Source organism: Pteropus medius, unplaced genomic scaffold (assembly GCF_902729225.1).
Source record: "Pteropus medius unplaced genomic scaffold, Ma_sr-lr_union100, whole genome shotgun sequence".
In the NCBI taxonomy this organism is placed as follows: domain Eukaryota; kingdom Metazoa; phylum Chordata; class Mammalia; order Chiroptera; family Pteropodidae; genus Pteropus; species Pteropus medius.
This window is the reverse complement of record NW_024349797.1, coordinates 3,974,896-3,999,075: the sequence shown is the minus strand read 5'-3', so window position 1 is coordinate 3,999,075 and position 24,180 is coordinate 3,974,896. Positions and strand designations below refer to the sequence as shown.

General features: G+C 43.7%; 1 protein-coding gene and 1 long non-coding RNA gene across 15 annotated transcripts in view; one reads left to right on the top strand and one right to left on the bottom strand.

Moving 5' to 3' along the window:
- Positions 1-3,164, bottom strand: part of GPATCH2L (G-patch domain containing 2 like) — a 48,202-nt gene extending 45,038 nt beyond the window's left edge. For 4 of the 14 annotated variants that reach the window (XR_005657528.1, XM_039883876.1, XM_039883875.1 and 1 more), the window contains exons 1-2: positions 3,086-3,144; positions 258-932 (exon numbers count right to left, since the gene is read on the bottom strand). Coding sequence is in view for 12 of the 14 variants with exons in the window: in XM_039883876.1 (XP_039739810.1) it covers positions 258-919 (662 nt within the window). In the remaining 2 variants the exon portion in view is untranslated. Of the gene's footprint in view, positions 1-257; positions 933-3,069 lie in introns of all 14 variants that reach the window. The other 10 variants (XR_005657529.1, XM_039883868.1, XM_039883871.1 and 7 more) reach the window with 9 other exon arrangements.
- On the top strand, positions 2,289-19,109 carry LOC120619529 (uncharacterized). Its single transcript, XR_005657530.1, has 3 exons — positions 2,289-2,480; positions 6,270-6,361; positions 18,495-19,109. It is a non-coding gene; the product is annotated as an uncharacterized LOC120619529 (long non-coding RNA).
- The last annotated feature ends 5,071 nt before the right edge of the window (positions 19,110-24,180 follow it).

Genomic DNA, 24,180 nt, shown 5'->3' with positions numbered 1-24,180 from the left:
ACGCATTTAAGGTATGCATTTTAAACAATTTTTAGAAACAAATGTGTTTCTAGTATCGCCTTCTTGACATAGAAAAACAGAATCATGAATGTTATTTAAAAAGCCAGATATAAATACTAGCTGATTGGTTAAAAGGAGGGCTATAATGTCAATATTACAGTGGCTAGTTTGAAAGGAAATTAAACTCATCAAAATTGTGGATCTGTACTTGGGTTAAATAACCAGGAAAATTTTTGACTTAGTAAGGGAGATCTCACCATTCTGACATGTTCTCATCAGAGCCCTGTTTTTGTTCATCTGCTTCACACTCCATTCTTTCTTTCCTTCCTGTTTTGCTTAGGAAAGTCCTATTTTCTGCTGATTCACACAATCCATGGCCTGATGAGGTCCAGGGAGTATTCTCCTTCCAGCGTGACAGACGCTGCTTTTTAGCAGACTTGAACCTACACCCTCTCTCATAGCTCCAATCTGACACCTTGAGCTTCTGCTGAAGGCTGGCAGCCACCTCTGATGTCACTCGCTTCACTTTCCGCCGGCGCCTGAGTGGTCGACAAGGTGCATTTTCAGTAAAGGAGTCAGATTCATGCCAAGAATGTTGCTTACTCTTAACAATGGCATTAAGAGATGGGTGCCGTTTGGCTACCATTGTGTCATCAGAGTCACTAAAATTGGTGACTGGGGCCATTTCTCGACAGTCCTTAAGGGCCTCATCCAGACTGGACTCAGAGGCCTCACTATAGCAGCAGGTATGTTCTGCCAGGTGAGTGAAGTCTGAGCGACGTTTCCGGCCTCTCCGTTTGCGAAGTTGCCGCCTCTGCTGCCGGGGGCTCAAGGCCATCTCCTCCCACAGCTCACCAAGCTTATTCTGTTCAGATGTCTGCTCCAAGGCTGAGGCTAAGTCATGTACCAGCTCATCCATGAGGCCACATCTACTAAAAGGAAGTTCAAAAACAGGAAAAAAAGAGAACCTGAATAGAATTTGTCATTTTAGAATAATTTTATAAAGTAGATTACAGCTCTGCAGAGTCCACCCTAGCTATAGAAAATAAAGTCACCTTTCTTATGGCTACACTTAGAATCTGTTCCCACCACTCACTTTGGCCACTTGTTTGGTCTTTGTTAAACGCCTGAAGTCAAGATGTTTTTAAGCACAAAAATTCAAAAACTAACCAGATGACAACTCAGATATTAGCAAAAACAAGCAAACTCAGGGGAATAAATCTTTCCCCTTATCCTCAATTAAACTTGTCGTTAAATTATCTGATGATGAGATCCAAAAAAGATTAGAGACTGTCTCGTCAAATAGGAGCAGAAAAACACACACTTCAAAACCATGGATGAAGGACTGTCTTATGGTCTGAGGTCACTGATAAGAATGCCTGTGGATGGAAAGAGAAAGACAACCTAGTGAGACTTTAAGGAAGACTGCTTGCAGCTTTAAGTGATCCAAGAATTTGTAGTGACCCAGGTTTGTACTCTGAATGGAAAAAAGAGATTAAGTTTACACCCATTCTGGTCCTTACTACCACCTGGAAACTTCTTTTTTTAATTAGCAACTTTTAAACTCTTCTCCCCATCCCTCAGAAAATTAAGTGATCATCCTAATAATGTGCTTTAGTTATAGACGATCACACAAAAACAGGAAATAACTGAGACTGAAATGACAGGGATGGGTAGAGTTCCCAAGATTTCTAGCTAAATGCTTTCCAAAATTTCCTATTTTTCTCTTCATTCTTGTCAAATCATCATTCCTCAGGAGTCACCTCTGAGGCAAACCTTCCAAGGGATGAAAGTAGTTACAAGCAATCTTCAAAATGCCCCTTTTTAGGGAAATGGCTAATACAATTTGTACAACACCTAATTAAATGAATATTAAATTAGTACTTTTCCCTAGCCCTTGTAGAGTCCAAAATATTTCTAGACCGCAATTAGAGCTTAAAACTGCACGGCGCCACTCTCAGACCGTATTTCCGTTCATGCAGTTTACATTTTGCAAAGGACTTTCTAAAACCTATTCTCATACTGTCCCTACGCCAACGAACTCAAAGGCAGGAAAAGAGTCGGCTAACTTATCTGCCACATCGGTAGGAGCAACGGGGACACCTATTTCCAAAACTACCAACCAAACAAAACTTCTCAAAGTGTCAAAAGCACACATAAAATGACCACTTCTCTTTAAGCAATAGTTTAAAACGTTATGCATGACTGGGATTTGGCAAACAACTGTCCCTAAGACCAAAACAGGTAAACAAGTGGGAACGGCATGTCTAAATCTGTTTCCCTAATAAAGAACTACTGCTTTAAAAACTCAAGCGAAACTGTACAGACTTTAACGTGGAACTAAGTTACCAAACAACTCGTAGTGGAATACCTGTGCAGAATCTTTTCCTGCCTCCAAGACTGCGATCAGAAAAGTGACAGAAGAATCCTGGGACTCCTAAACCTCCAGTCTCGGATGCACAGTCTAACAGGACCCCCAGGTGAGAAAAGCGCTCAGGGAGAGGAAAGACTGAGTTAAGCAAAAGAAGGGGAACTGGAAGGAGAAAGGAGGGCGCAGGGTCGTTGGGTTGGGGGCGGAGGCGGCAGGAAAAAGGAAACAACTTCTCATTCGTGCCCACCAGGGGCAGGAGGTCAGCCCTTGAAGGACAGAAACCAAGAAAAAACAAGTCCGGGCGACTAAGCTCTCTCCGTGATCAAGGGTCGCAACATGGCCACATGTGTGAAACAAAAAGCGTATTTCGAAAGACTCTCCCCAACGCCCCGGTCCGCCCCCAAAAGCTAGGGCGACCACCGCTCTGAACAACAAGCCCTCATGCTGACGCCGGTCCAAAAAGAGCCAGAAAGAAGAGAGAGGAGAAGGCGACTGTCGCCCGGGAGACGGCCCGATCCTCATTCTCCCGGACAGAGACGATGGGCCCTGATAAAGCAAGGCCCCGCCACATTAGCCCCTCCCGCCGGCCGCCAAGGCTACATGGAACCTTTGGCCGCTCACCCACGACCTGGAGCCCGGAGCCCCACTGGCGCCGGACCCCTCGACCTCGGCCCACTCAACCCACATCTTCCCCTCACCAGCTGCTGCAGGTACCTCCACCGGCCGCCGCTTTTCGGCCGCGTCTCCCCACCGGGGTTTCCCCGCTCTGACCTCATTTCCGGTCTGGGCCGGAGGGGTGGGGCAGTGGCGGAGTGGGAGGAGCTGCCTGCGCAAGAGGGCCCGCCCCAGGTCAGCGTTTCCGGCCTACGGCCACGCCAACTTCCGCCCCAAGAAAGGCGGGGCCGTGGGGAAACCCGGAGACAGGACAGGGGTCAAGGAGAGGCTGCGATTAGGACTCGGGAGAATTCAGGCGTTAGGTGCCTGTCTAGGGAATGTCCCTGCCCCTCCACCACCACCACCATGTTGGCTTCATCTTCTTTGGGCAGGGAGCGTCAGGAAGTTGGGCGCTAGGGAGAGGTGTAGGTCTCTCCCTTGCTGACCTACTTTTATAAAGGGTGTGTGAAGTTGGGAAATGGATCCTATTTTTTTTTTTTTTTAAGTAAAAAAAAAACGCCTACAGCACTTGGTATTCCTAAGTGGTCTCCCCTTGCTTACCTTCCAAGATCAGACCTGATTGGGCATGTTCAGGGTGGCATGGCCAAAGACGGGTCCTGCTTTTAACTGTTAGAGTTAGTACAAGCTTTGGCGAGATAGTTTTGCGGTGAGTTACTCAGAATATTAAAAATACTCTTGCTTTGAGCAGCAAAACAAAGTATTATTGGATTATAACGAAGTATGAAAGACATCTACGAGTTCATACTATGTTGATGATACGAATAAATAAATGAGAAGAAGAGATAACTCTGTAGTGCAAAATTCCAAATAATTTATGTAGATACTCCACCCCAAAGCTTAAACCCCAACTCCTTAAATGTGGCCTGTGCATATTGACTTCCTTCCAAAGAGTACAGTAAGAGGGGAGAAATAACTTTGTAGTGGAGAAACTAGACAAACACTACCTTAGCCAGGTGATCTGGGTTAACATCAATAGTGATATATCACCGTAACATTATGTGGACTAGATATAGTGAGAGTGGTATTTTATTTCTCTCCTTCCAAAATCCATAACCCAATCTAATCATAAGAATGAAATCGGGCAAACCCCAATTGAGGAACTTCTACGGAATGCCTGACCGATATTTCTCAAAATTGTCAAGGTCATCAAAGACAAGGAAAGTCTGAGAAACTCATAGCCAAGAGGAGCCTGGGGCAACATGACAACTAAATGTAATGTTGTATCCTGAATGGGATACTGGAACAGCAAAAAGGAAATTAGGTTTAAAAAAAATAAAGAAAACTGGATAAAGTATGGACTTTGGTAAATAATAATGCCTCGATATTGGTTCATTAATTGTGACAAACGTGCTATACTAATGTAAGTTGTTAATAATAGGGGAAACTAGATGTGGGGTATATAAAAACTGTTGTAGTGCTTTCATAATTTTCTGTAAACCTAAAACAATTCTAAAAATAAAACTTTATTTTTTAAAATGCACGTGACTTTTGACCCAGAAAATCAGCCTCTAGAAATTTTATTCTAAGGAAAAATTGGAAAGGGACACAAAAATGTTAAATACAGGTAAATTCATCTTTGCAGCATTGTGGAGGGAGAGGTGAAAATACTAGGAAAAAAACAAATCCTGCAACAACAGTTATCTGAACTATGGTATATCTACAGGATGGAATACCTTGCAGCCTTTTAGAATTGATGTGGGAGAATATTTAATAACATGAAAAATCATCAATTTCTGATTGTGTTCATTTTTGCATGACTGTTATACGTCAATAAAACAGTTACTCTAAAAATGTAGAGTATGACTATTCATGTATAAAGGAAATTAAATCAATATTTGCATAGGAATATGACCAGAATAATACACTAAAAGTAATCCATAATGGTTCCATTATAAATAACTATATCTACAACAGGTAATAGTACTGTTTCATGGATTTTCAGAATTTTCTATAGAGGAAACTTATTGTGAAAAGAATTAAGGGAGGAGACGTAGATGACCGAGGTTTCGCACCAGAGTGAAAGAGTGGTTGGTGCCATTTACACAGCCAGAGAAGTTAAGAGAAATAGGTTTGGTGGGAAGATGATTAATTCCATTTTGGACATGCAGAACTTGTGACCACCACAGACCAGAAAGATGGAAATGTTCAAAAGATGTCCACAGCCATCAGCCCTCTTTTCTACTTAAGAGAAGTTCTCCCCCACAAATCATATTAGTTCTCATGGTGTTAGTTGCCTCCGTCAGCAATGAAAGTGCCCATGTTTCTTGAAATCCAACTTTTATTTTCAGCTTTCTGCTAGATATCTCCACTTGTTTACTCCACTAGCATCGCCAGCTTAAGATATCAAAACCATGTTTAGTTTCTTCCATAGTCCCTATCGAATCTGCCCCTTTTCCACTGTCCCCTGTCTGGGAAATGTCATCGCCATCATGAAGTCACCCACATGAGAAGTTTCAAAACCAATTTTATTTCCTATTTCTTCCTTATACCTCTTCACCTAATTGAATACAGTTCTCATGGATTCTACTTCTACAGTATTCTTGCATTCACCCTCCCTCTTTTGCTTTCTCTCTGCCATTGGCCTCATCTAGGTAGACAGCTATTCTTCCAGATGGTGCATCTAGGCCAAGACTGTTTAAGCTGCGACTTGTTGGGGAACATGGGAAAATGTAATAAAAGAGCAGCTCACACTGACTTTGTGGAGGGGCCAGAAAGGAAAACTAGAATTTCTGAAGCACCAATGTGCCAGGAACTGCCCCCAGAAATGAATAGAAAATTAAGTTAGATGATGAAATAATACCATCATGTTTAATGACAAGAATATGTTAAAGAAATGCATCGTTAGGTGATTTCATCATTGTGCAAACTTAGTATAGACTACGACAAACCTAGACCATATGGTATAGCCTATTGCTCCTAGGTTATAAATCAATACAGTGTGTTACTATTCTGAATACTGTAGGCAATTGTAACACAATGGTATTTGTGTATCTACATATCTAAACAGAGAAAAGGTACTGTAAATATACTACACAAAAGATATTTTTTAAATGGTGCACCTGTATAGGGAACTTAGCATGAATGGAGCTTGCAGGACCGGAAGTTACTCTGGGTGAGTGACACTGACTGGTAAGTGAATGTGAAGGCCTAGGACATTACTGTATACTACTGTAGACTTTATAAATGCTATCTCACAAGACCTTCCCCTGCTTCCTTTGGACAGGGTCAGAAATACTACACTGAAGATATCAATGCTGCTCCATGAATGGGGATGTGGACTGGATTGATTGCAAATATTGAGGAGAAACTAGCTGGGTAAGGCATAGATCACCATAATACTGATTTTCAGTGGGGAGTGAAAGGTGGCCTGAGGATCAGTAGGAATAAGAAATCAAGATGGAGAGATCAAGGAACAAAGGGGATTATCATGGCAATGTGATTTTGGCTGTTGCATGTCAGAGCAACGGTCAGATTAAGGAACTTTGTGATATTCATTTAAAAAAAAAATACGAGCGTTTTACATGGAGAGGGTGAAGAACTGAGGATTTTGGAAATTTGTTTTTTATTCCATTGACCCTATCTGGAGCAAATGGCTCTCTCTGGCATTGAATTGGTGGAAGAAATAAAACATCTATGCTTTACATCATTGCAACCTAAAATATTTCCAAAGTACAGGAACAGGTTGGCTCCACACTACCACAGAAAGCTTTTACTAAAGTGGGAGTGGAACTTAGTACTTACTAAGGTAGCTCCTGTGGACCTGAGTCCTTGTACAGAATCTTAGGTCTTCAACAAAAAATTTACAACACTGTGCTCTAACGACCATCAGGCTACATCTGGGAGGGCTGTAGCGCCCTCTGAACATGTAACACTGGGGGGACAGGCTCCTCTGTGCTGAAACAGGTCAGGGGCTGGCCGATTGAGATGTAATCTGTGCACTCAAAATTGAGGTTTTGTGAGTGAGAGAGATCTACTACAGAGTTCCACAGGTATTGATCCCATCAAAGAAAAAAATTCCTCCTGAATCACATTCCTTCCATTTCTTACAGAAAATTCAGCTCCATTATAATCTTATGGGTCCACATATATGCAGTCTGTGGGTGACTGAAACCTCACTATGCAGTGCATAGTAGTTAACCTACTATACAGCGTGTAGTAGTTAACATCAATTGAGCACTCAGTAGGTGCCAGACACTACTTTAAATATTAATGTGGATTAACTCAATAATCTTCACAGAAATTCTTGGAAAAAGTGCTATTGTTTCCTTTTTATAGATGACAAAACTAAGGCCCAGAGAGGTTAAGGAACTTGCTCAGGGATACACAACTGTTAAGTATGTACCTACGCAGAATGACTCTAGGAGCCAGGAACCTAACCACTAAATTATGAAGCCTCTAAAATGAATATGAGTGCTTACCACATTGAATACACATAACAATACATATATACATATATGATATATATTAATTGTTAGACATATGTGGACTATACAAAGAGATTTGTACCTCCATATTTATTAACAAAATCATTCAATTAATCCTCAAAATGACCCTTTAATGTAAGTGCTATTGTCCTGACTTATACAGATGAGGAAACTAAAGCTCAGAGTAGTTAAACAGGGTCGCACAGCTGATGTGAAATAACTGATTGGAACTAGACATTTGACACCAAAAGGATGCTCTTTTTACTATATTCTCTCCTCCCCTTTAGGGAGATACTTGGCAGATATTGCCTGCACTGACCTTCAGTCAGTCAGTCAGGATATATTTAATGAGTGCCTGTCATGTCCTAAATATGAAGATATATCCATGAACAACATAAACAAAAGTCCCTGCCTTCATGATTCTTCCCTTCCAGGGAAAGAAGACAAACAACGGATCAACATATGAGCTGTCAGGTGGTGAAAATGCTTTGAAGAATAACAAAATAGGATAAGGGGAAAGGAAATGCTGGATGTGGGGACTTGCTGCTATTTTTGATAGGTCTCTCTGATAAGGCCTCATCTGAGCAAATACCTCAAAAAGAAGAGGGAATGTACCATTTAACCCTCTCTGGGATAAACATTCCAGAGGGAACAGTCAGGGCAGGGGCTGTGAGTTGGTGTATTAGTTTCCTAGGGCTATTGTAACAACGTGCCACAAACTGGGTGGCTTTAAACAGCAGAAATGTATTTGCTCGTAGTTCTGGAGTCTCGATGTGGAAAATCAAAATGTTAGCAGAGTCATACTCCCTCCAAATGCTCTAGGAAAGGATTCTTGTCTCCTCCTAGCTTCTGGTGGTTCTTGGCATTCCTTGGTTTATAGACGCATCACTGCAATCTCTGCCTCCATCTTCACATGGCCGTCTTTCCTCTGTGCATGGCTGTCTCTGTCTCTTGTCTTCTTGTAATGACACAAGCCATTGGTTTAGGCCCCACCCTAATCCAACCTGATAACATCCACAAAGACTCTATTTCCAAATAAGTTAACATTCACAGGTACTGGAGGTTTATGACTTGAACATATCTTTCTGGATGACGCATTCATGGCATCATCTTACCATAGTCCTCCTTCTGGTCATAATTATTCATGTCCCTACCACAAAGTATTCACATCCATACCAGGACACCCAAAAGTCTTATTCAACCATGGCATCAGGCTGGGAGTGTAGGATATTGTGATTTACATCAGGACTAATTGTGACTTCTTAAACATGACTCCTCTTGATCCAGAGATTTATTAATTAAAAGGACAAGTTGGATCTGGTCTGGCTGGACTGGTGTGGTGGTAGAGAAGTGGGTTATTCAGAATATTTACATTTAATATGATTATTGATATGGTTAGTGTGTTAGTTTGCCTGAGCTGTCATAATAAAGAACCAGAGACTGGGTCACATAAACAACAGAAATTTATTTTCTCACAATTCTGGAGACTTGAAACCCAAGTTGGTTTTGGCAGGTTTGGTTTCTTCTGAACTCTGTCTCCTTGGCTCGTAAATAGTTGTCTTCTCTCTCTGTCTTAACATTGTTTTCCCTCTATGTGTGTCTGTGTCCCAGATTTCTCTTCTTATAAGAAAACCAGTCATATTGGATTAAGGCCCACACTAACAACCTCATTTTAACTTAATCACCTCTCTAAAGACCCTATCACCAAATACAGTCAGATTCTGAGGTCCTGGGAATTAGGACATCAACATATAAATGGAGAGGAGGGGAGTACAACTTAGTTTATAACAAATTTAAATCTACCATCAATCTATTTTTTATTCGTCCCATCTGTTTTTTGTTCCCTTTTCAGATTAAAAAAAGAATTTTTTTGTTAGCTTATTAGCTATACTTCTGTTTTATATTTTTAGTGATAGTTTTAGGGTATATAACATATATCTTTAACTTGTCTTAGTCTTCCTTCAAGTAATATCATAAAACTTTATGCCTAGTATAAAAAGCTTGCAGCAATGTCCTTCCATTTCCTCTTTTCTAGACTTTGTGCTATTGTTGTCAGACCTTTTACTTCTACATATTTGTTTGTCTTAAACAGTCAATTATTATTTAAAGAGGTTTTTAAGATAAGGAAAAAATTGTTACTGTTTCACGGATGTCATTTTTAATGCTTTTCATTCCTTTGTATAGATCCGAATTTTTATGTGGTATAATCTTCCTTCTGTTCGAAGCTTTGTGGGGTTTTTGTTTTGTTTTGTTTTGTTTTTAACATTTCTTATAGTTCTGGTATGTTGGTAATGATTCCTTGAAGTGTGTCTGGAAAAGTCTTTATAGTGTCTCCACTTATGAAAGATAGTTTGGTGGGTATAGAACCCCAGGTTAATGGTGTTTTTCTTTCAATACTTTAAAGATATTGCTATCTTCTAGCTCTAATTATTTCTGAGATAAAGTCTACTGCCATCTTATCTTTTTTCCTCTATATGTGGTATGTCTTTATATTGTTGCTGCTGTTAAGATTTTCTCTTTATCACTAGTTTTAAGCAATTTGCTTATGTGTCTTAGTGTCATTTCATTATGTTTCTTGTCCTGGGATTCATTAAGCTTCTTGGATCTGTGGGTTTATAATTTTCATTGAATTTAGAAAATTTGGGGCTATTATTTTGTCAAATATTTTTCTCCTCTCTCTTCTTTGCTTCTGGGACTCCAATTACACATATTTTAGGTTGCTTTAAGTTGTTCTTTTGTATTTTTTTTCTTTGTCTTCTGTTTTTTTTTTCTTTTTGTATTTTATTTTAGATAGTTCATATTGCTATGTCTTCAAAGTTACAATTTTTTTCATCTGCAATGTCTAATCTGCTGTTAATCCTACCCAATATATTTTTATCTGAGATGTTGTATTTTTATACAAGTTAGATTTGGGGCTTTGAAATACACACACACACACACACATCTTCCATGTCTCTCCTTAATATGCTCATATTTTCCTCTACCTTGTAAAACAAATGAAATAGTTATATACATAACTAACTAAATGAAAGCTGTTTAATGTCTTTGTCTAATAGTTCTGTCGTCTATGTAACTCTGGGTCTGTTTTTATTGATTGAATTTTCTTTATGTTACAATTGTGTTTGCCTGCTTCTTTGTGCCTTGTAATTTTTTAATTGTTTTCAGGACATTACTAATTTTACCTTGTTGGACACTGGAAATTTTTGTATTCTTTTAATTATTTAAGGTGGAAAGTAAAGACAGTCCCTATTACTCCATTAATGCTAAAAGCAAAAGTCCCAGGCCTTGTATTACATTGAAGATCTTTTCCCAGCTAGGAAGACTAGAAATGTGGAGCTGTCTTATCTCCCAGTCCAGAAAGTTCTGGGCCCTTTATATTCCCTCTAAATTCTGTTGACAAACTAGTCGTTTTCTTTTTCTTTTTAGTTCATCTCTTTTCATAGTACCTTATCATTTACAGTTAGCAAAAGCCAGCAGACCCTCTTTCAACATTCTTCATGGACATCTCATTATTCAAATCCATAAGTTCATTAAGTACTTTTTCTATTTTCCAAATTACCTCAGACAACAGTTTTACTGATTGTTTCACCATATATTATATGGGTCACCTTTTTTCCAACCTGCTATACCAGTTTCTATATCATCTTTCCAGACTCAACTTGCTCTCCAATCCCAAAGCCATTGCTACATCTCTCAGGGATTGTTTTTGCCTTATTTTTGTTTTTGGTAGCATCAAACTTCTAGGCACCAATTTGTGTATCGGTTACCTATCTACCACAATAATGCTGCGAAACAGGCCACCTGAACATTTAGTGACTTAAATTAACATCCACTTATTATTGCTCATAAGTCCATAGGCTGACTGGAAAGTTCTCCCTATCTGGGCTAAGACTGGCAGTTCTTGGCTGGACTTGCTCATGTATCTGCAGTCAGCTTTGAGGGCTGGCTGTTTTAGTATATTCTAGTCTAGAACAACTTGGCTCTCCTCCCCATATCTCACACATGCCTCCAGCAGGCTGGCAAAGTAATGTTCTCATGACCAGAGGCTAGCCCTGGTATGTTCTCATGACTGTGGTAGTATTCGAAGAGAGGTACATATAGAGGTACACATTCCAAGATAGAAACACACAGCACTTTTTCATGCCTCTGCTTGAGTCAAGTTTGTAACTGACCCACAGGGCCAAGCCCAGAGGCAATGTGGAAAGGCACTAACAAAGGGTGTAGACACAGAGAGGCATGAAAAACCAGGGACAAAAATGCAAGCAGTCTACTCTACCCTATGAAGTAGGTACTAACTAGTATTATCATCATTGTCCCCATTTTACAGATAGGAAACTGAGGCATAGAGAAGTTAAGTAACTTGCCCAAGGTTTCAGCTGCTATATAGTGGAGTTTGGGTTTGAACTCAGGTGATTTGGCTGTAGAGTTCTCGTGGACAGTGTGGTTGGTACTACCCTCTGGGAATAGGCCCAGGGTATTATGGGAGCCTCTAACCCATCTGGATAATGCGTCATCCAGTCTCCTCCTGGGGCCTTCCAGGGACGGCAAAGGTCATTTAGAGATCGCCCAGAAGCCATAGGCCTCCACGGTCTGGCTGCCAGTGGTCAATGGGGGAGGCCCCCACCCGTCCTTTTTTCTCTGCCTCCAGTGCTTATGGCTGCACAGTGAAGCCTTTCAGGGGTTAAAGGCAAGAAAAAGAAAACAAAAGAAGGAATAAAGTCAAGAAATGTGCCATGAAGCTTCTTGCAGCGCAAAGCAGAGAAAGTCATTTCCAACTTCTTTCATCTCCTAGATGAAGCCACTAAATAAAGGGGCAAAGCGGCGAACACAAGGGCTTTTAATCTGTCTCATCTCCTTCATAATAACTGCAAATTTTCCCTGGGCCCCTGGGAGTGAGCCTCTTCCCTCTGCTCGGCCTTATCTCCCCCTCCACATTTCGCCAGCGCCGCGCCGCTCCCCGCCCGCGCTGCCGGGGCCGTCCCGGCGAGGCCTGGGGGAGCCCGCGCTCCCTGCCTCATTGTTCCGGCGGGCCCGGGGCTCGGCGGAGGGATGAAGGCCAGTCAAAGGGAAGCGGGCTCGCCGCGGCTTCATTAACGGCGGCCTTTCAGCGGCGCGCATATCAGGGCCAGGCCTTTTCAGAGGCGCTAATTAGCAATTTGGAGACTTCCCCCCTCTGGAGAGGCGCCTTCAATCTAACAAGTGGGAACAGCGCTGCGCCCCTTTTTTTTCTTGCACTTAATATTTATTGTTTTCCATTCTCCCTCTCCCTCTCTTCCCCCTCCCACCCCGCCGCATTGTCCAGCTCACCGACACCAGATAAGGCCTATGATGGAGAGAAGGGGATGTCGCGAGAGGGGGGCATCATTAATTACCCTTAATTCTCTGCTAATGATAACTTTCTCGCACTGAGAGAAGTTAATCTTTCTTGGATGTTGAGAGAAAGAAGAGTTGGGACGGGGGCGGAGTGAACTCGGAAGGCGGAGATGGCAGCGGGGGCTACACTAACCCCTCCTGCCCCGCCCAGTTCCCCAACTCTCCCCGCCTGACCTGTTGGCCTGACAAATAGATACTCTCAATCTTAAGGCTCCCTCTGCCCAAGAGCAACCTATCCCCACCTATAGAAATTCAACTTACTTTTCAAAGTTCAGCTCTAATGCCACCTCCTCGGTGAAGCCAACACTCTTGGTCCTCTCCTGCCTGAATTCCCCTCCCTCCTCCTCCTGAAATCCCATAGCTCTTCACACACCACTCTTGTGGTGACTTCTGCCCATGTTATGGTTGTTTACAATTCAAGTGTAGAGACCACAAAATCTGTAAAATGTCTATATCCTCTATGGAACAAGTGTACAGTAAATGTTTGTGGAATGAATGAACCAACAAATTTCTGACTGCCACATAGAGTATAGCGTTTTTAAAAAAAACTTACTTCTTAACCAAATATATAAATAGCACTTGCTATCTACCAGATACTAATCTAAGTACTTACTCATTTGGTCCTTATAACAACCCTATGAGATAGGTGTGACCCCCACTATATAGATGAGGATGTAAGTCACAACAGGTTAAGTAACTCACCTATGACCATAGAGCTGTTACGCAGCAGAGCTGAGATTCAAACGCAGGCTGTCTGGCTCCAGATCTGTGTACTTAAAACTACTTGGCCAGGATATGATCTCGGTTTCCGTGAAGGCCTCTGCCTCTCTACCTGAATGGAAGAATGAGCTGGGCAGGAAGCCCAAGCCAAAAGTCCAGACAGGCACAGAGGGGATGATAAAGGTAGCAAACAAGCCAGGCCCTCACCTGAAAAGCCCACATGACAGCCTGATCTGAAACCTGATGTTTGGCATTTGGCCACAAACTGAGCCCTGGGCCTGAGCCCTGGGCCTTTAGACAATGGCAGTGACCCTCTGGCTAACCTGATCTCTCTTCTCACCCAGGCCCACTCCACTCATTGAGGCAACAAGAGCAAATTTCTCAACCAACTCTGGTTTCTGCTACACAGAAGTGAGTCGAGTGGAGTGCCCTGGAGAGGGAGGGAGGGCAGGAGAGCCCCAGAAAATCCCCTCCGAATTATAAACATATCCTCTTTAAGTACATTTCTAAGGATAACATTTGTATTACTCTGTCCTGTGCCTGCAGATAGGGCCGTGAGTATCTCTTCCATCTCCCCTCCTTTCTCTCCACTCTGCTGGGAGCGGTCCCTATCTAAAGCGACGCTGGCAATCCGCTTCCCTGCAATTGTTTCGATGGAAGGGAAAAATTAATTTCTGCCTATCGTTAATTGAGAGAATTGTGTGGAGGGCGAGGGAAGGGGAGGGGGGAAGAGAGGAAGGAAGAAGGCGGAGGGGAGCAATCGTGTTATTAACCGTGTCCCTTTCATAAGCAAATATTCTGATTGCCATCAGTGAGATGAGAGGCTCATTAATGCAGGAAGCAGAGAGGTGATTAGAGAACTTTCAAGAGCTATTGAGCTGAGTGGGAGGGAGGGTTGCAGGGATCTGGAGGCCTAGGGAATTTGGGAAGGACTGGGCATGGGGGAAAGCCACTGGCCTTTTCCACGGACTTTCTTGCTCTTCTGCTCTTCTCCCCAGTATTCACTTCCAAACAGTCTCCAAAGCCATCAGCTGGAGTTGAGAAATGTAAAAAAAGTGACTGAAAACTTTGCAAAAGTCTCATCTTTTCTAAAGACCCCATCCACATTGATGCTAAACTAGTAGTCTATAGGTCAAATTTTCTAGGGCCTCCCCCCCGCACCATACAGGCTTGTCTGATAGCACATGTTTTTAAAATTGTGTCATTGTCTTTACAAGATTGTCTCTATTCCCTGATTTGCCAGTCCCCACCAGTTTCTGTTTCCCCCATCCCGCCTTACCTGTTTATGGCTCTGCCTAGGTGACATCATTTGTGTATGCAGTCCTTAGTCAGGCTGGAGCTGCACAGCTGAGAACTGCTGGAGGCCCTGGGTGTTGGGGACTGAGAGGGAGGGGGTGATGAGAGAGGTGGGTATGTGGGATGGTGGCAGGAATAGATGCTGTTGATACCACCTCGTATCCTTCTGGCCCACCTCTGACTTCAGCCATCGGTGCTGGTCAGGTCCACATGAATCCGTCTCAACCAAATCTGCCTGGAAGGGATCCTCACATTTCTCTTCAGCTTTCGGCCCTAAGGACTTTTCCATGAAGAAGATACTCAGTAGTACTCCCTACCCATGCACACACACAGGCACTGTGAAGTATGGGAAAGTTTATACCCACAGGGAGAACTGTTAGCCAATGTGTAACAGGAGCCTGTGGACAGATACTCCAGGCTTTCCAGAGGATAGTTTGGGAGGCATTCTGTACCCAGCTCAGAGGGCCTGATGGGGTAGAGCCCCACTGCCTGTAACAGCCCTCTTCATAACACACTTTTTTTTAAGGCCAGTTTATTTTTTTTTCATACTATATATACATAATTTTTTAAAAATATTTTATTATTTTATTTTCTCCCTCCCCCTCTTCCTTCTGGTAACCACTAGTCCATGGTCCATGTCCATGAGTCTCTGTTTGTTTATCCTGTTCATTATTTGCTTTTAGGTTTATATACCACATATGTGATACCATGTGATTGTCAACATTTTCTGTCTGGCTTATTTCACTTAGTATGATTATTTCGAGGTCCATTCGTGTTGTCGCAAATGGCAGTATTTCATCTCTTCTTGTGGCTGAGTAATATTCCATTGTATATATGTCCCACAGCTTCTATATCCAATCATCTATCGTAGGGATCTTCAGTTGCTTCCATGTCCTGGCCACTGTGAATAATGCTGCTATGAACTTCAGTGTGCAAATATCTTTTCGAATATGAGTCTCCAAGTCTTTGGGGCGAATACCCAGTAGAGGGATTGCTGGATCATGTGGTAGGTCAATTCTTAGTTTTTTGAGGAACCTCCATACCACTTTCCATAGTGGCTGTACCGATTCGCAGTCCCACCAGCGGGATAACACACAGTTCTATTGGCTTTTCCTCCTTCTCAGCCTCACTTTCTCCAGCCCTCACTCCCGCTTCCTGGTGTTCTCTCTCAAACTATCTGCACCCAGTTCTGCTCAAGCTCTGCTTTCAGGAGAACAAAAACTAAGACAGTGGCCATACGTGTCCCCAATACAAAGGGCAAGACATAGTCACCAAGGAGAAGTGGCAAGTTCTACACAAGAGAATGGCTCCATGTGGCTTTTGGTAACAGTAGTGTTAGAGATGAGGGCATGTGCAAGGCCAAAAGAGCCAGGACCAGGAGCCAGGCAGGACATGAAAGCTATAGGTTAAATTCAGATGCTGAGACAATTCCACATAAGAAACCAGAGATGAGAACACCTAGAAACTGGCACTCTGCCTTAGTCAGGGAGAGCCACATATGCGGCCCTATGGCAGCACAGCCCTATGGCCAATTTCCCAGGCTGTGGCCAGCCACTGCACCAGGGCTCAGAGTGGTTCAGACACTGCATGGCCATCTCTAGGTGCTTCCAAACCCCTCCCAATCTTCTCTCCCGAATGAGGACATGATAAAGTCCCTAGGGCACGTAGGAACCCTGACCAGTCCTTCCTCACACCCAGGTGCTTTAACTCCCAGAATGAATCCCAATGCCTGTTTTCACAGTAAGATACTCCCAGCTGGAGGCACAAAGAGAGGCAGAAGCTGCCTCTGGAAAAGGAATCTGAAGGAGGGACAACTGATCCAGGGCTCAAGGGACAGAGACTTATGGTTGTTCTCTCCCCCCACCCTCACATCCAAAGGACATCTGGATTCTCTTCCAGGAACCAAATGTTCTCTCCCATCATATTATGACTATAAAAGTAGGATGGCTACTAGCAAGGAGACCAAGACCAACAAGAGGCCAAGGAAAGAATAGGAAAGAGGAAAAGAAAAAAAGAGAGGAAGGGGGAGAAAAGAGAGGGAGAGGCACTTGGAGATTTTCAGAACAATCTCCATTCTCTACAGTGCTTTCTGTTTAAAAAAATGAAAAAGGAATGATGGAGAAGGGGAGAGAGTCAGACAAGTTTAATGATGTGTGTTCAAAGCTCAGATTGGAAAAATGACAGAGAAAAGCAGCCTGTTTCGGCACTAATAAATTGTTCTCTGCCGTAAGAGGCGCCTGTCGTGGCATTAATACAGGCCCCTAATACACGGGTCAGGGTTAAGTAATTCTCTCCGGCAACTTAAGCGAATAATGAAGCTGGCAACGGCTGGTGGTGCAGTGGGAGAGATGGTCTATGCCGCCAGCACTTTATCTTCATTTATTATGCCAGCAGCGGCACGGACGGGAAGCCTCCGCCGAGGAGATATCGCTTCATTTCGGCAAGGTAATGAAAGCTGGGTTGGGGGGAGGATAAACCAATTTGCCAGCTGACACTGGAAGGAGTGATTTGCGAACTCAAGAAGGAGAGAGGAAGCCCCATGCACAAGGAGGCACAAAGCTAAAAGGCCCTCCACCATGCAGAGACTGGGTAGGCGCCCTGAGGGGGGACAAGTGGGCCGAGGGGAAAACAAAGCCTAGAAGCCAGGTAAGTGGGAAAGTGGATGGAAGGGCCCACTAGAAATGAGGGGAAGGAACAGAAAACAGGCCAAGGGAAGGAAAGGTCACTGACATACTGGGCCAAGGCTCAGGAATGAGGCATTGTGAGAAAGAAAAGAAACCGAGGCAGAAGCGGGGTACAAGTAAAAGTCAAGTCTAGTCCGGCAGAAAAAGTTGGAGGGAGATTGCAGGGGGAAGTAAGTACATATAGGCTGAAAACAAACTTGAAACATCTAGAGCCAAACTGTCTTTGAACGGAGAGTCTGAAGTTTCCCTGGAACACCTGATGGTCAGACAGTTTAGTGATTATTTCCTCTATGACAGCGTAGGCCAGTTGGGCTGTCAGAATCACCTTCGGCAGCTTCTGTCCTCCAGTGATATCCTCAGGCAGCAATCTGGATTTGAGAGCAGGAAGTCTGAGGTTGTGATTGGAGGAGTAAGTTGGAGGTGTTATCTAAAACCTGGAGCATCTCTTCCCTCTGGAATGGTTCAAATCATGGCAGGACACCCCCATCCCCACCCCCATTCTGCCTTGAAAGTGGAGGAACCCTCTCCTGGGTCAAGTGCTCAGATGAGTCTCCCTTGCAGCTGAGTACTTCCCTCCAGCAGTCTGGCCCAATTACAGGTTGCCATTCTTCTCTGCCACACGGGAGGCAGGCAAGAGAACAGGGCGGAACGGTGAAGGGGCCCACTTTTGCCAGTCTTCACAGAATGTTGGTAACTGTGTCTGGTATATGCTTCAAGGTCACACATTAACCAGGTGGGACACACATAGGAGCAGGCATAACCCTAAGGATCTAGACAGGTTTATGTAACATTGCCCTGTTACTTTCCCAAATACCATCACCTTTCTTTCTTCCTTTCAGCACCAAGACCTTTGGACAGCTCCAAACAGAGCTCCAGCCAACTGAACAGGCTTTCTTCTCCATTATCACATTTTCAAGTTCTCTAAAACTCATTCCTCCCCTCTCCCCACAGGATTAAGGTGAGCAGATCTTCAGCTGGCAATAAACAGAGTAGAGTCTCGACTTCCCCATCCTTCTCTTGCCAACATGCTCATCTCCCTCTTGCCTTACACCCAGTCTTCCTCCCCACAACCCCCACAAATCCTAAGTAACGCTGCTACTTTTCTCCCCTGATGTGGGTTAAGGATTTCCAATAAGGACCAAGTATTTGAAGCTTAACACTGCAGTCTCTGGAGGAGCCAGGCCAATTTCACACTAATCTAACCCATGAAGGGAGAGAGCATCGGAAGCAAAAATTACATCAAAGAGAAGTTAATGCCGAGAAGCAGGCGACATAAAAAGTAGCTGCTTTCAGTTTCAAATGACTACACCAATCTGGATTAAGAGATCAGCCTGCTGAATTCCTGTATCACCATTTCTGTGCCTGGGCACCACGCAGAATGAAGCCACGTCCTCAGGGGCCACTCTGAATGGGGGTCAGAGGAGAATATGAAGCTTGTACCCTAACTCCACATTCAGTGACATAGGACATACCCTGCACTAACAGCTTTAAAAAAAATAGTTGAAAAGCTATAAGACAAAAGACTAGAAGGAAGCATACCAAAATGCTAACTTTGTCTTCAGATGATTTTCCCAGCTCTCTATTGCTCCAAACTTTCTGTAATGAATTTATATTACTTTCATTGTGACAAAAATAAAATAGATGTTTAAACAGCAATGGAAATTCAATGTTTTTCTCTCCATCTGGAATTTATTTCTCCAGGCATTTTCCTTGGCACAGGCACTTAGCACAGTTATGTTTACATATGAAAAAGCACTTTATAAACGACCGTGCTGAGGATTAAGATGGTATAGTCAGAGATGGGGGGCGGCTATAGGTTAATATATGAATTCTAAGACAGCATCGGCAATCTGAGAAACTCTTAACCCTTTAAGTCTCCTCTTTCTTGCAGGATATGGGGGCTCTGTGCTGTTGAATTCTCAGCCCTTCACAAAGAGCCTAATGGAATACCATTTATTGAATGAGTAAAGGAATGAATGAAAGGGAAAACAAAGATCTTTTCCATTTCATTTGACCACAGATAGAATTGCTCCAAAGTAGTCAATTTAGTTCTATCCCTCCTTTCCCACAAAGCCCCACTTCTCCCTTCCAAACACATGACCCAGGACAGAATTCTTTTTGCCCTCATATGCTCCTCGCGTGACAAGAGTTGCTTGGGCAGCCATTACCCCTCGCCCTGAGATGGCCGTCTGTCTGTCTCCATTTACTCACTGCTGGGCTTGTAACTGCTCCTTGAGCCTTAAGTCCACTGATCCTGGGGAATGACCCAGAGGATAAAGAAGTGGAAGGGCAGAAAGGGCGAGTGGACCCAGCCTGCCGTGCTGCCCAGGGAGAAGCCACTAGTCATCCCGTTTTAAGTGGAGCTGAAGTGAGACCAGCCTCCTGCCCACCCCTCCTCCTGCCCACCCCCAAGCAGCAGCCTGACAAGTGTAAATCCTAGAATGAATGAAGGCGCCTGGCCTCGTGCAGCGGGTGTCTCCTCGCGCATCTCCCCACTGATTGACTTGTCGCCTCTGAGAGGCTGACTCTATCAGCTCCTCGGCGCCTCCAATTCCAGGTGTGATTTAGTTTGGAGATGAGAGGTGACAGTTAACATTGGTACTCGTCACTGTAGATCAGACGCAGTCACGCTGTCTTCCTCACCCCTCCTCCCCAGTCTGCCTGGCCCTCCTCTGAGACGAGACACCATGGTCAGAGCACTGGCTCCCAACATGCCCACCCACCACCCTCCGCCAGCACTGTCTTTCTAGCTCCCTCCTGACTCCTTTCTCCTCTCTGCATTCCCCAGGGTTTCGCTCCAGGCCCAACGCCTTGACCTGACTCGTGAACAGACCCTGGCACCCTTGTCTTCCCTGGGAAGCCCAAGAGGCTTTGCCATTCGCAACCTCCCCCATGGCCCCTGGCTCAGGATCCCCTGCGGGAGCCAGAGGGATGCTCACTGGGCTAGCGCCTTCCTCAACAGGGGGCAGGTTTGAGTTTTGTTTCTCTTACTTTTTTGTTGAAGTATAACTCCCACAAAATGCACAATGCTAAGTGTAGGGCAGTTATTTCTTACATATATATTCACCCCTGAGGCCATTACCCAGATCAAGTTATAGAATATTTCTAGCATCCTACCTGCCTCCCTCGTGTGCCGCCCCTTCTCCTAGTCAAGATGTTTGGAATAATAACCCTTGTTGGAAGGAGACCTGTATGTGATGTGAATAAAATCTCTCAGGCCTGGAGGACCCAGAAGTGTCTAGAGATTGTGCGTGGGGAGGGAAGTACGTCTGTATCAGACCTTAGGAAGCAGCTACCATGGCAGAGTGACCCTGTGGTCACTCTCACAGTCATGTCCTCTGCTTTGAATAGTGGGCTCTAGAAGTAGAGAAGAGCTCAAAAGGCTACTTGGTCAGCCCCATTACCACGCAGGGTCACATACCAAACTACGCTGGCCTTTCCAGTTTCTGAAGAGTCACCCCTGTTTCACCCCTGTGTGACCTTGTCAGTAGGGCAGTTCATTGCAGTCTCTTTCTTCCCTTGAAGACCATTGTATTCATTCAACAGGCCTCTTTTAAGAGCCTGATGGGTTTAAGACCCACATTTTATCCATGCAGAGACAGGGAGACATGGTCCTTCTTAAACAAATCTAGTCTTGCAAGGGGAAACAGATAGGACCCCCAATCTCTATTCAACAGGGCTAAGTAAGTGCTCTTTAGAGAGACAGATAAAGAGCCAGAGAGGAAACAGTAGTTAATTCTGTCTGTGGGAATGGGGGAGAAGAGGACTGACAAAAGCAAACATGGTAAATATTTCAAATATGGCAGAGTAGTGGGGATAAGAAACTATGTCAGCCCTACAGTTCTAGGCTGCTTAGGTGCCAATAATAGGCACCCCCATGGGTGTCCCAGCCCTTGGCAGTATAAATGTAGGCAGGACATGGATAGACACACCCTCAGGATAGCCCAAGCTGCATTAGCATCTTGGAAATGCTTTTTTTCATGTAACCACTAATTATTGGGTGGCGAACAAGGCAGATGAGGTCCTTAGGGGAAGACAGAGAATTAGTAAGATAATTTTAGGGTGTAATCATAGAACTAGGTATGGTCTAGAGACCCTAGATGTTTTTACTGAGGTATAACATACATGCAGTAAAGTGCACAAGTTTTGGTGTACAGCTCAATGAATATTTACAAATGTATACATCCAGTGGTGTGCTGGTAAATGTTTAACTGGCTCTTTAGGGGAAAAAGCCCTAATGGCAATTTTGCCCATTACCATGGCATAAATATTCCTACCATGACTGATTTCAAGTCACCAACATGATGTCACTGAATGCAGAGTTGGGAAGCGATATGTACAATACTCTTATGAGCTCATGTGAGCCTGTTTGAGTCAGATTCAGCAATCCTCTGTACACTGTATGATATTCTCATGTACTCAGATCAAGATACAGAACAGTTCCAGCACCCCAGACATGTCTACCATGCCCCCTCACCATCAAGGGAAAGTTAAAAAATTTTTAATTTATATATTTTAAAATTAAAAATGTATATATTTAAGGTATGCAACATGATGGTTTGTTATACATATACATAGTGAAATGTTTACTACTGTCAAGCTAATTAACATATCATCTCTTCATATAGTTATCATTTTGTGTGTGACGAACACACCTGAAATCTACTCTCTTAACATATTTTCAGTGTTCAATACAGTTTTATTAGGTGTAGTTAACATGTCTGTACATTAGATCTCAGACTTATTCATCCTAACTGTAATTTTGTATCCTTTGACCTACATCTCCCAAAGGAAAGTTTTTAAGAGTAAAAGTCTTGTTGGAAGAAGACCTGGATGAGATTTGAGCGAAGTCCCTCAGGCCGTGGAGGACCCAGAAGAATCTAAAAGGTTGGTGGGAGGAGAGTTCCTTGGATAAGTAACCACCCCTTCACAGGCTTCTAGAAAGTGAAATGTTGAGTGAGATGAGAGATTTTAACCTTGTAGGCCTCAGAGTTCTAAGGGATCCCCAGAGATGCTTTAGGGAACAGTGGTAAGGGGGCTCCGGGATGGGGATTGGACAGGCGTCTGGACACCCCACTCCTGTGATTCAACTACAGTGGCTCCACTTATATCTGTTATATCCTGGGTTTCTGTGCAGAATTTCATTTGAAGAAAAAGTTCTGAAGCTAAAAATAGTCTATGCTTTCCTTATTGTTCCAAATGGTCTCTGCAGCGCTAACGTGCATTGATTCTCTGACCACTGTTTGTCCCCCCAGAACCTTCTTCATTCCCTTTCACCTTCACTGAGCCCTAAACTGAGCTAGGAATAGGGTTCCTACCATCTCAACAGAATATTCCCTACCTCCCTGCCCCTGACATACCTCTGATTTCAGGCCTACCTGCCTTAGCAGCTGCTAAGAATGCAGATTCCTGATCTCTGGGTACCCCATCACATGGGGGACGGCTTGGGGGCAGGGAGGCCCTTGGCATTCTTCTGGGCAAAGGAGGAAAAACAGGGAAGGGAGGGAAACTTGGCTAATGTCATCTTCTTCCTCCAACCTAAGCCCGAATGATCAAGGACCCCACATATACTTTGATTGACCTCAAAGTTGTTCACACATGAGAAAGAGAAAAGCAGCTTTTAACATCAGTGAGCTGGCCTGGCACTTGAAAGCAGGCTGTGATGCTTTCCTGGTGATCGTAAACAATTTCACAGAACACCAACATCAGACAAAGCCACTCTGTGACTGTGATGAATCAAGGTAAAAACAAGACCACTTCAAGAGCATATCAAAACACAGACAAAAACATTTTTCCAAACACAAAATGACCAAATATCTAATTGCATGACTGCTGCTTCTTCATCAATTATAGCTTTAGCCTAGATCTATTCCTACCTTCTTCTAGATAAGATTCATTAAGATCTCATAGAATTGTCCCAACTTCCTGACAGCATCCAACCCAGAGCAAAGCCTTGTTCCCTGAACCCTCCCCTAAATCACCTACCACGAGTCCAAATCCTATAATAATTCATTTCCAACACTCTCTGGAGACACTGCACAGTTCCCCATGGCATGCGTTTGCCTCATTGCAACAAGTCAGTAAGCCCCACATTGTTCAACCAGAAGTACATTCCTGATGGCTTTAGCTGGAGAACGCTGGCACACATGTTGTGCTTCCCTCGTTCACAAACCATAATGCAGAGGCTTAAGGACAGGAAATTGTGTGCATGAGGTGAGGGAAGCTGGTAGGGAGATAAGGGTGGAGGGGGAGTAATGGGGGTCCGATAGTCCAATAGGGAAGCGAGGTCCAAGTCATCAGGAAAATGGGAGTCACATTTATAAGTCAGGCATTTCACATATGGGTCTGTTAAAACTCATCGCAATCCAGTGAGGGGTATGAGCCCCATTTTTACAGCTGAGTTAATAGAATTTGAGAGAGAATAACAATTTGCCGAAGCCACAGAGTAAATGGCTAGGATTATAACTCAGGTGTTATAGACTGAATGTTTGTGTCACCCCAAAGTGCTGATATTAGAGGTGGGGCCTTTGAGTGGTAATTAGGTTTAGATGAGGTCATGAGGGTGGGGTCCTCATGGTAGTATTAATAACTTTATAAGAAGAAGAAAAGACATCAGAGTTTTCTCTCCCTCCTCCAT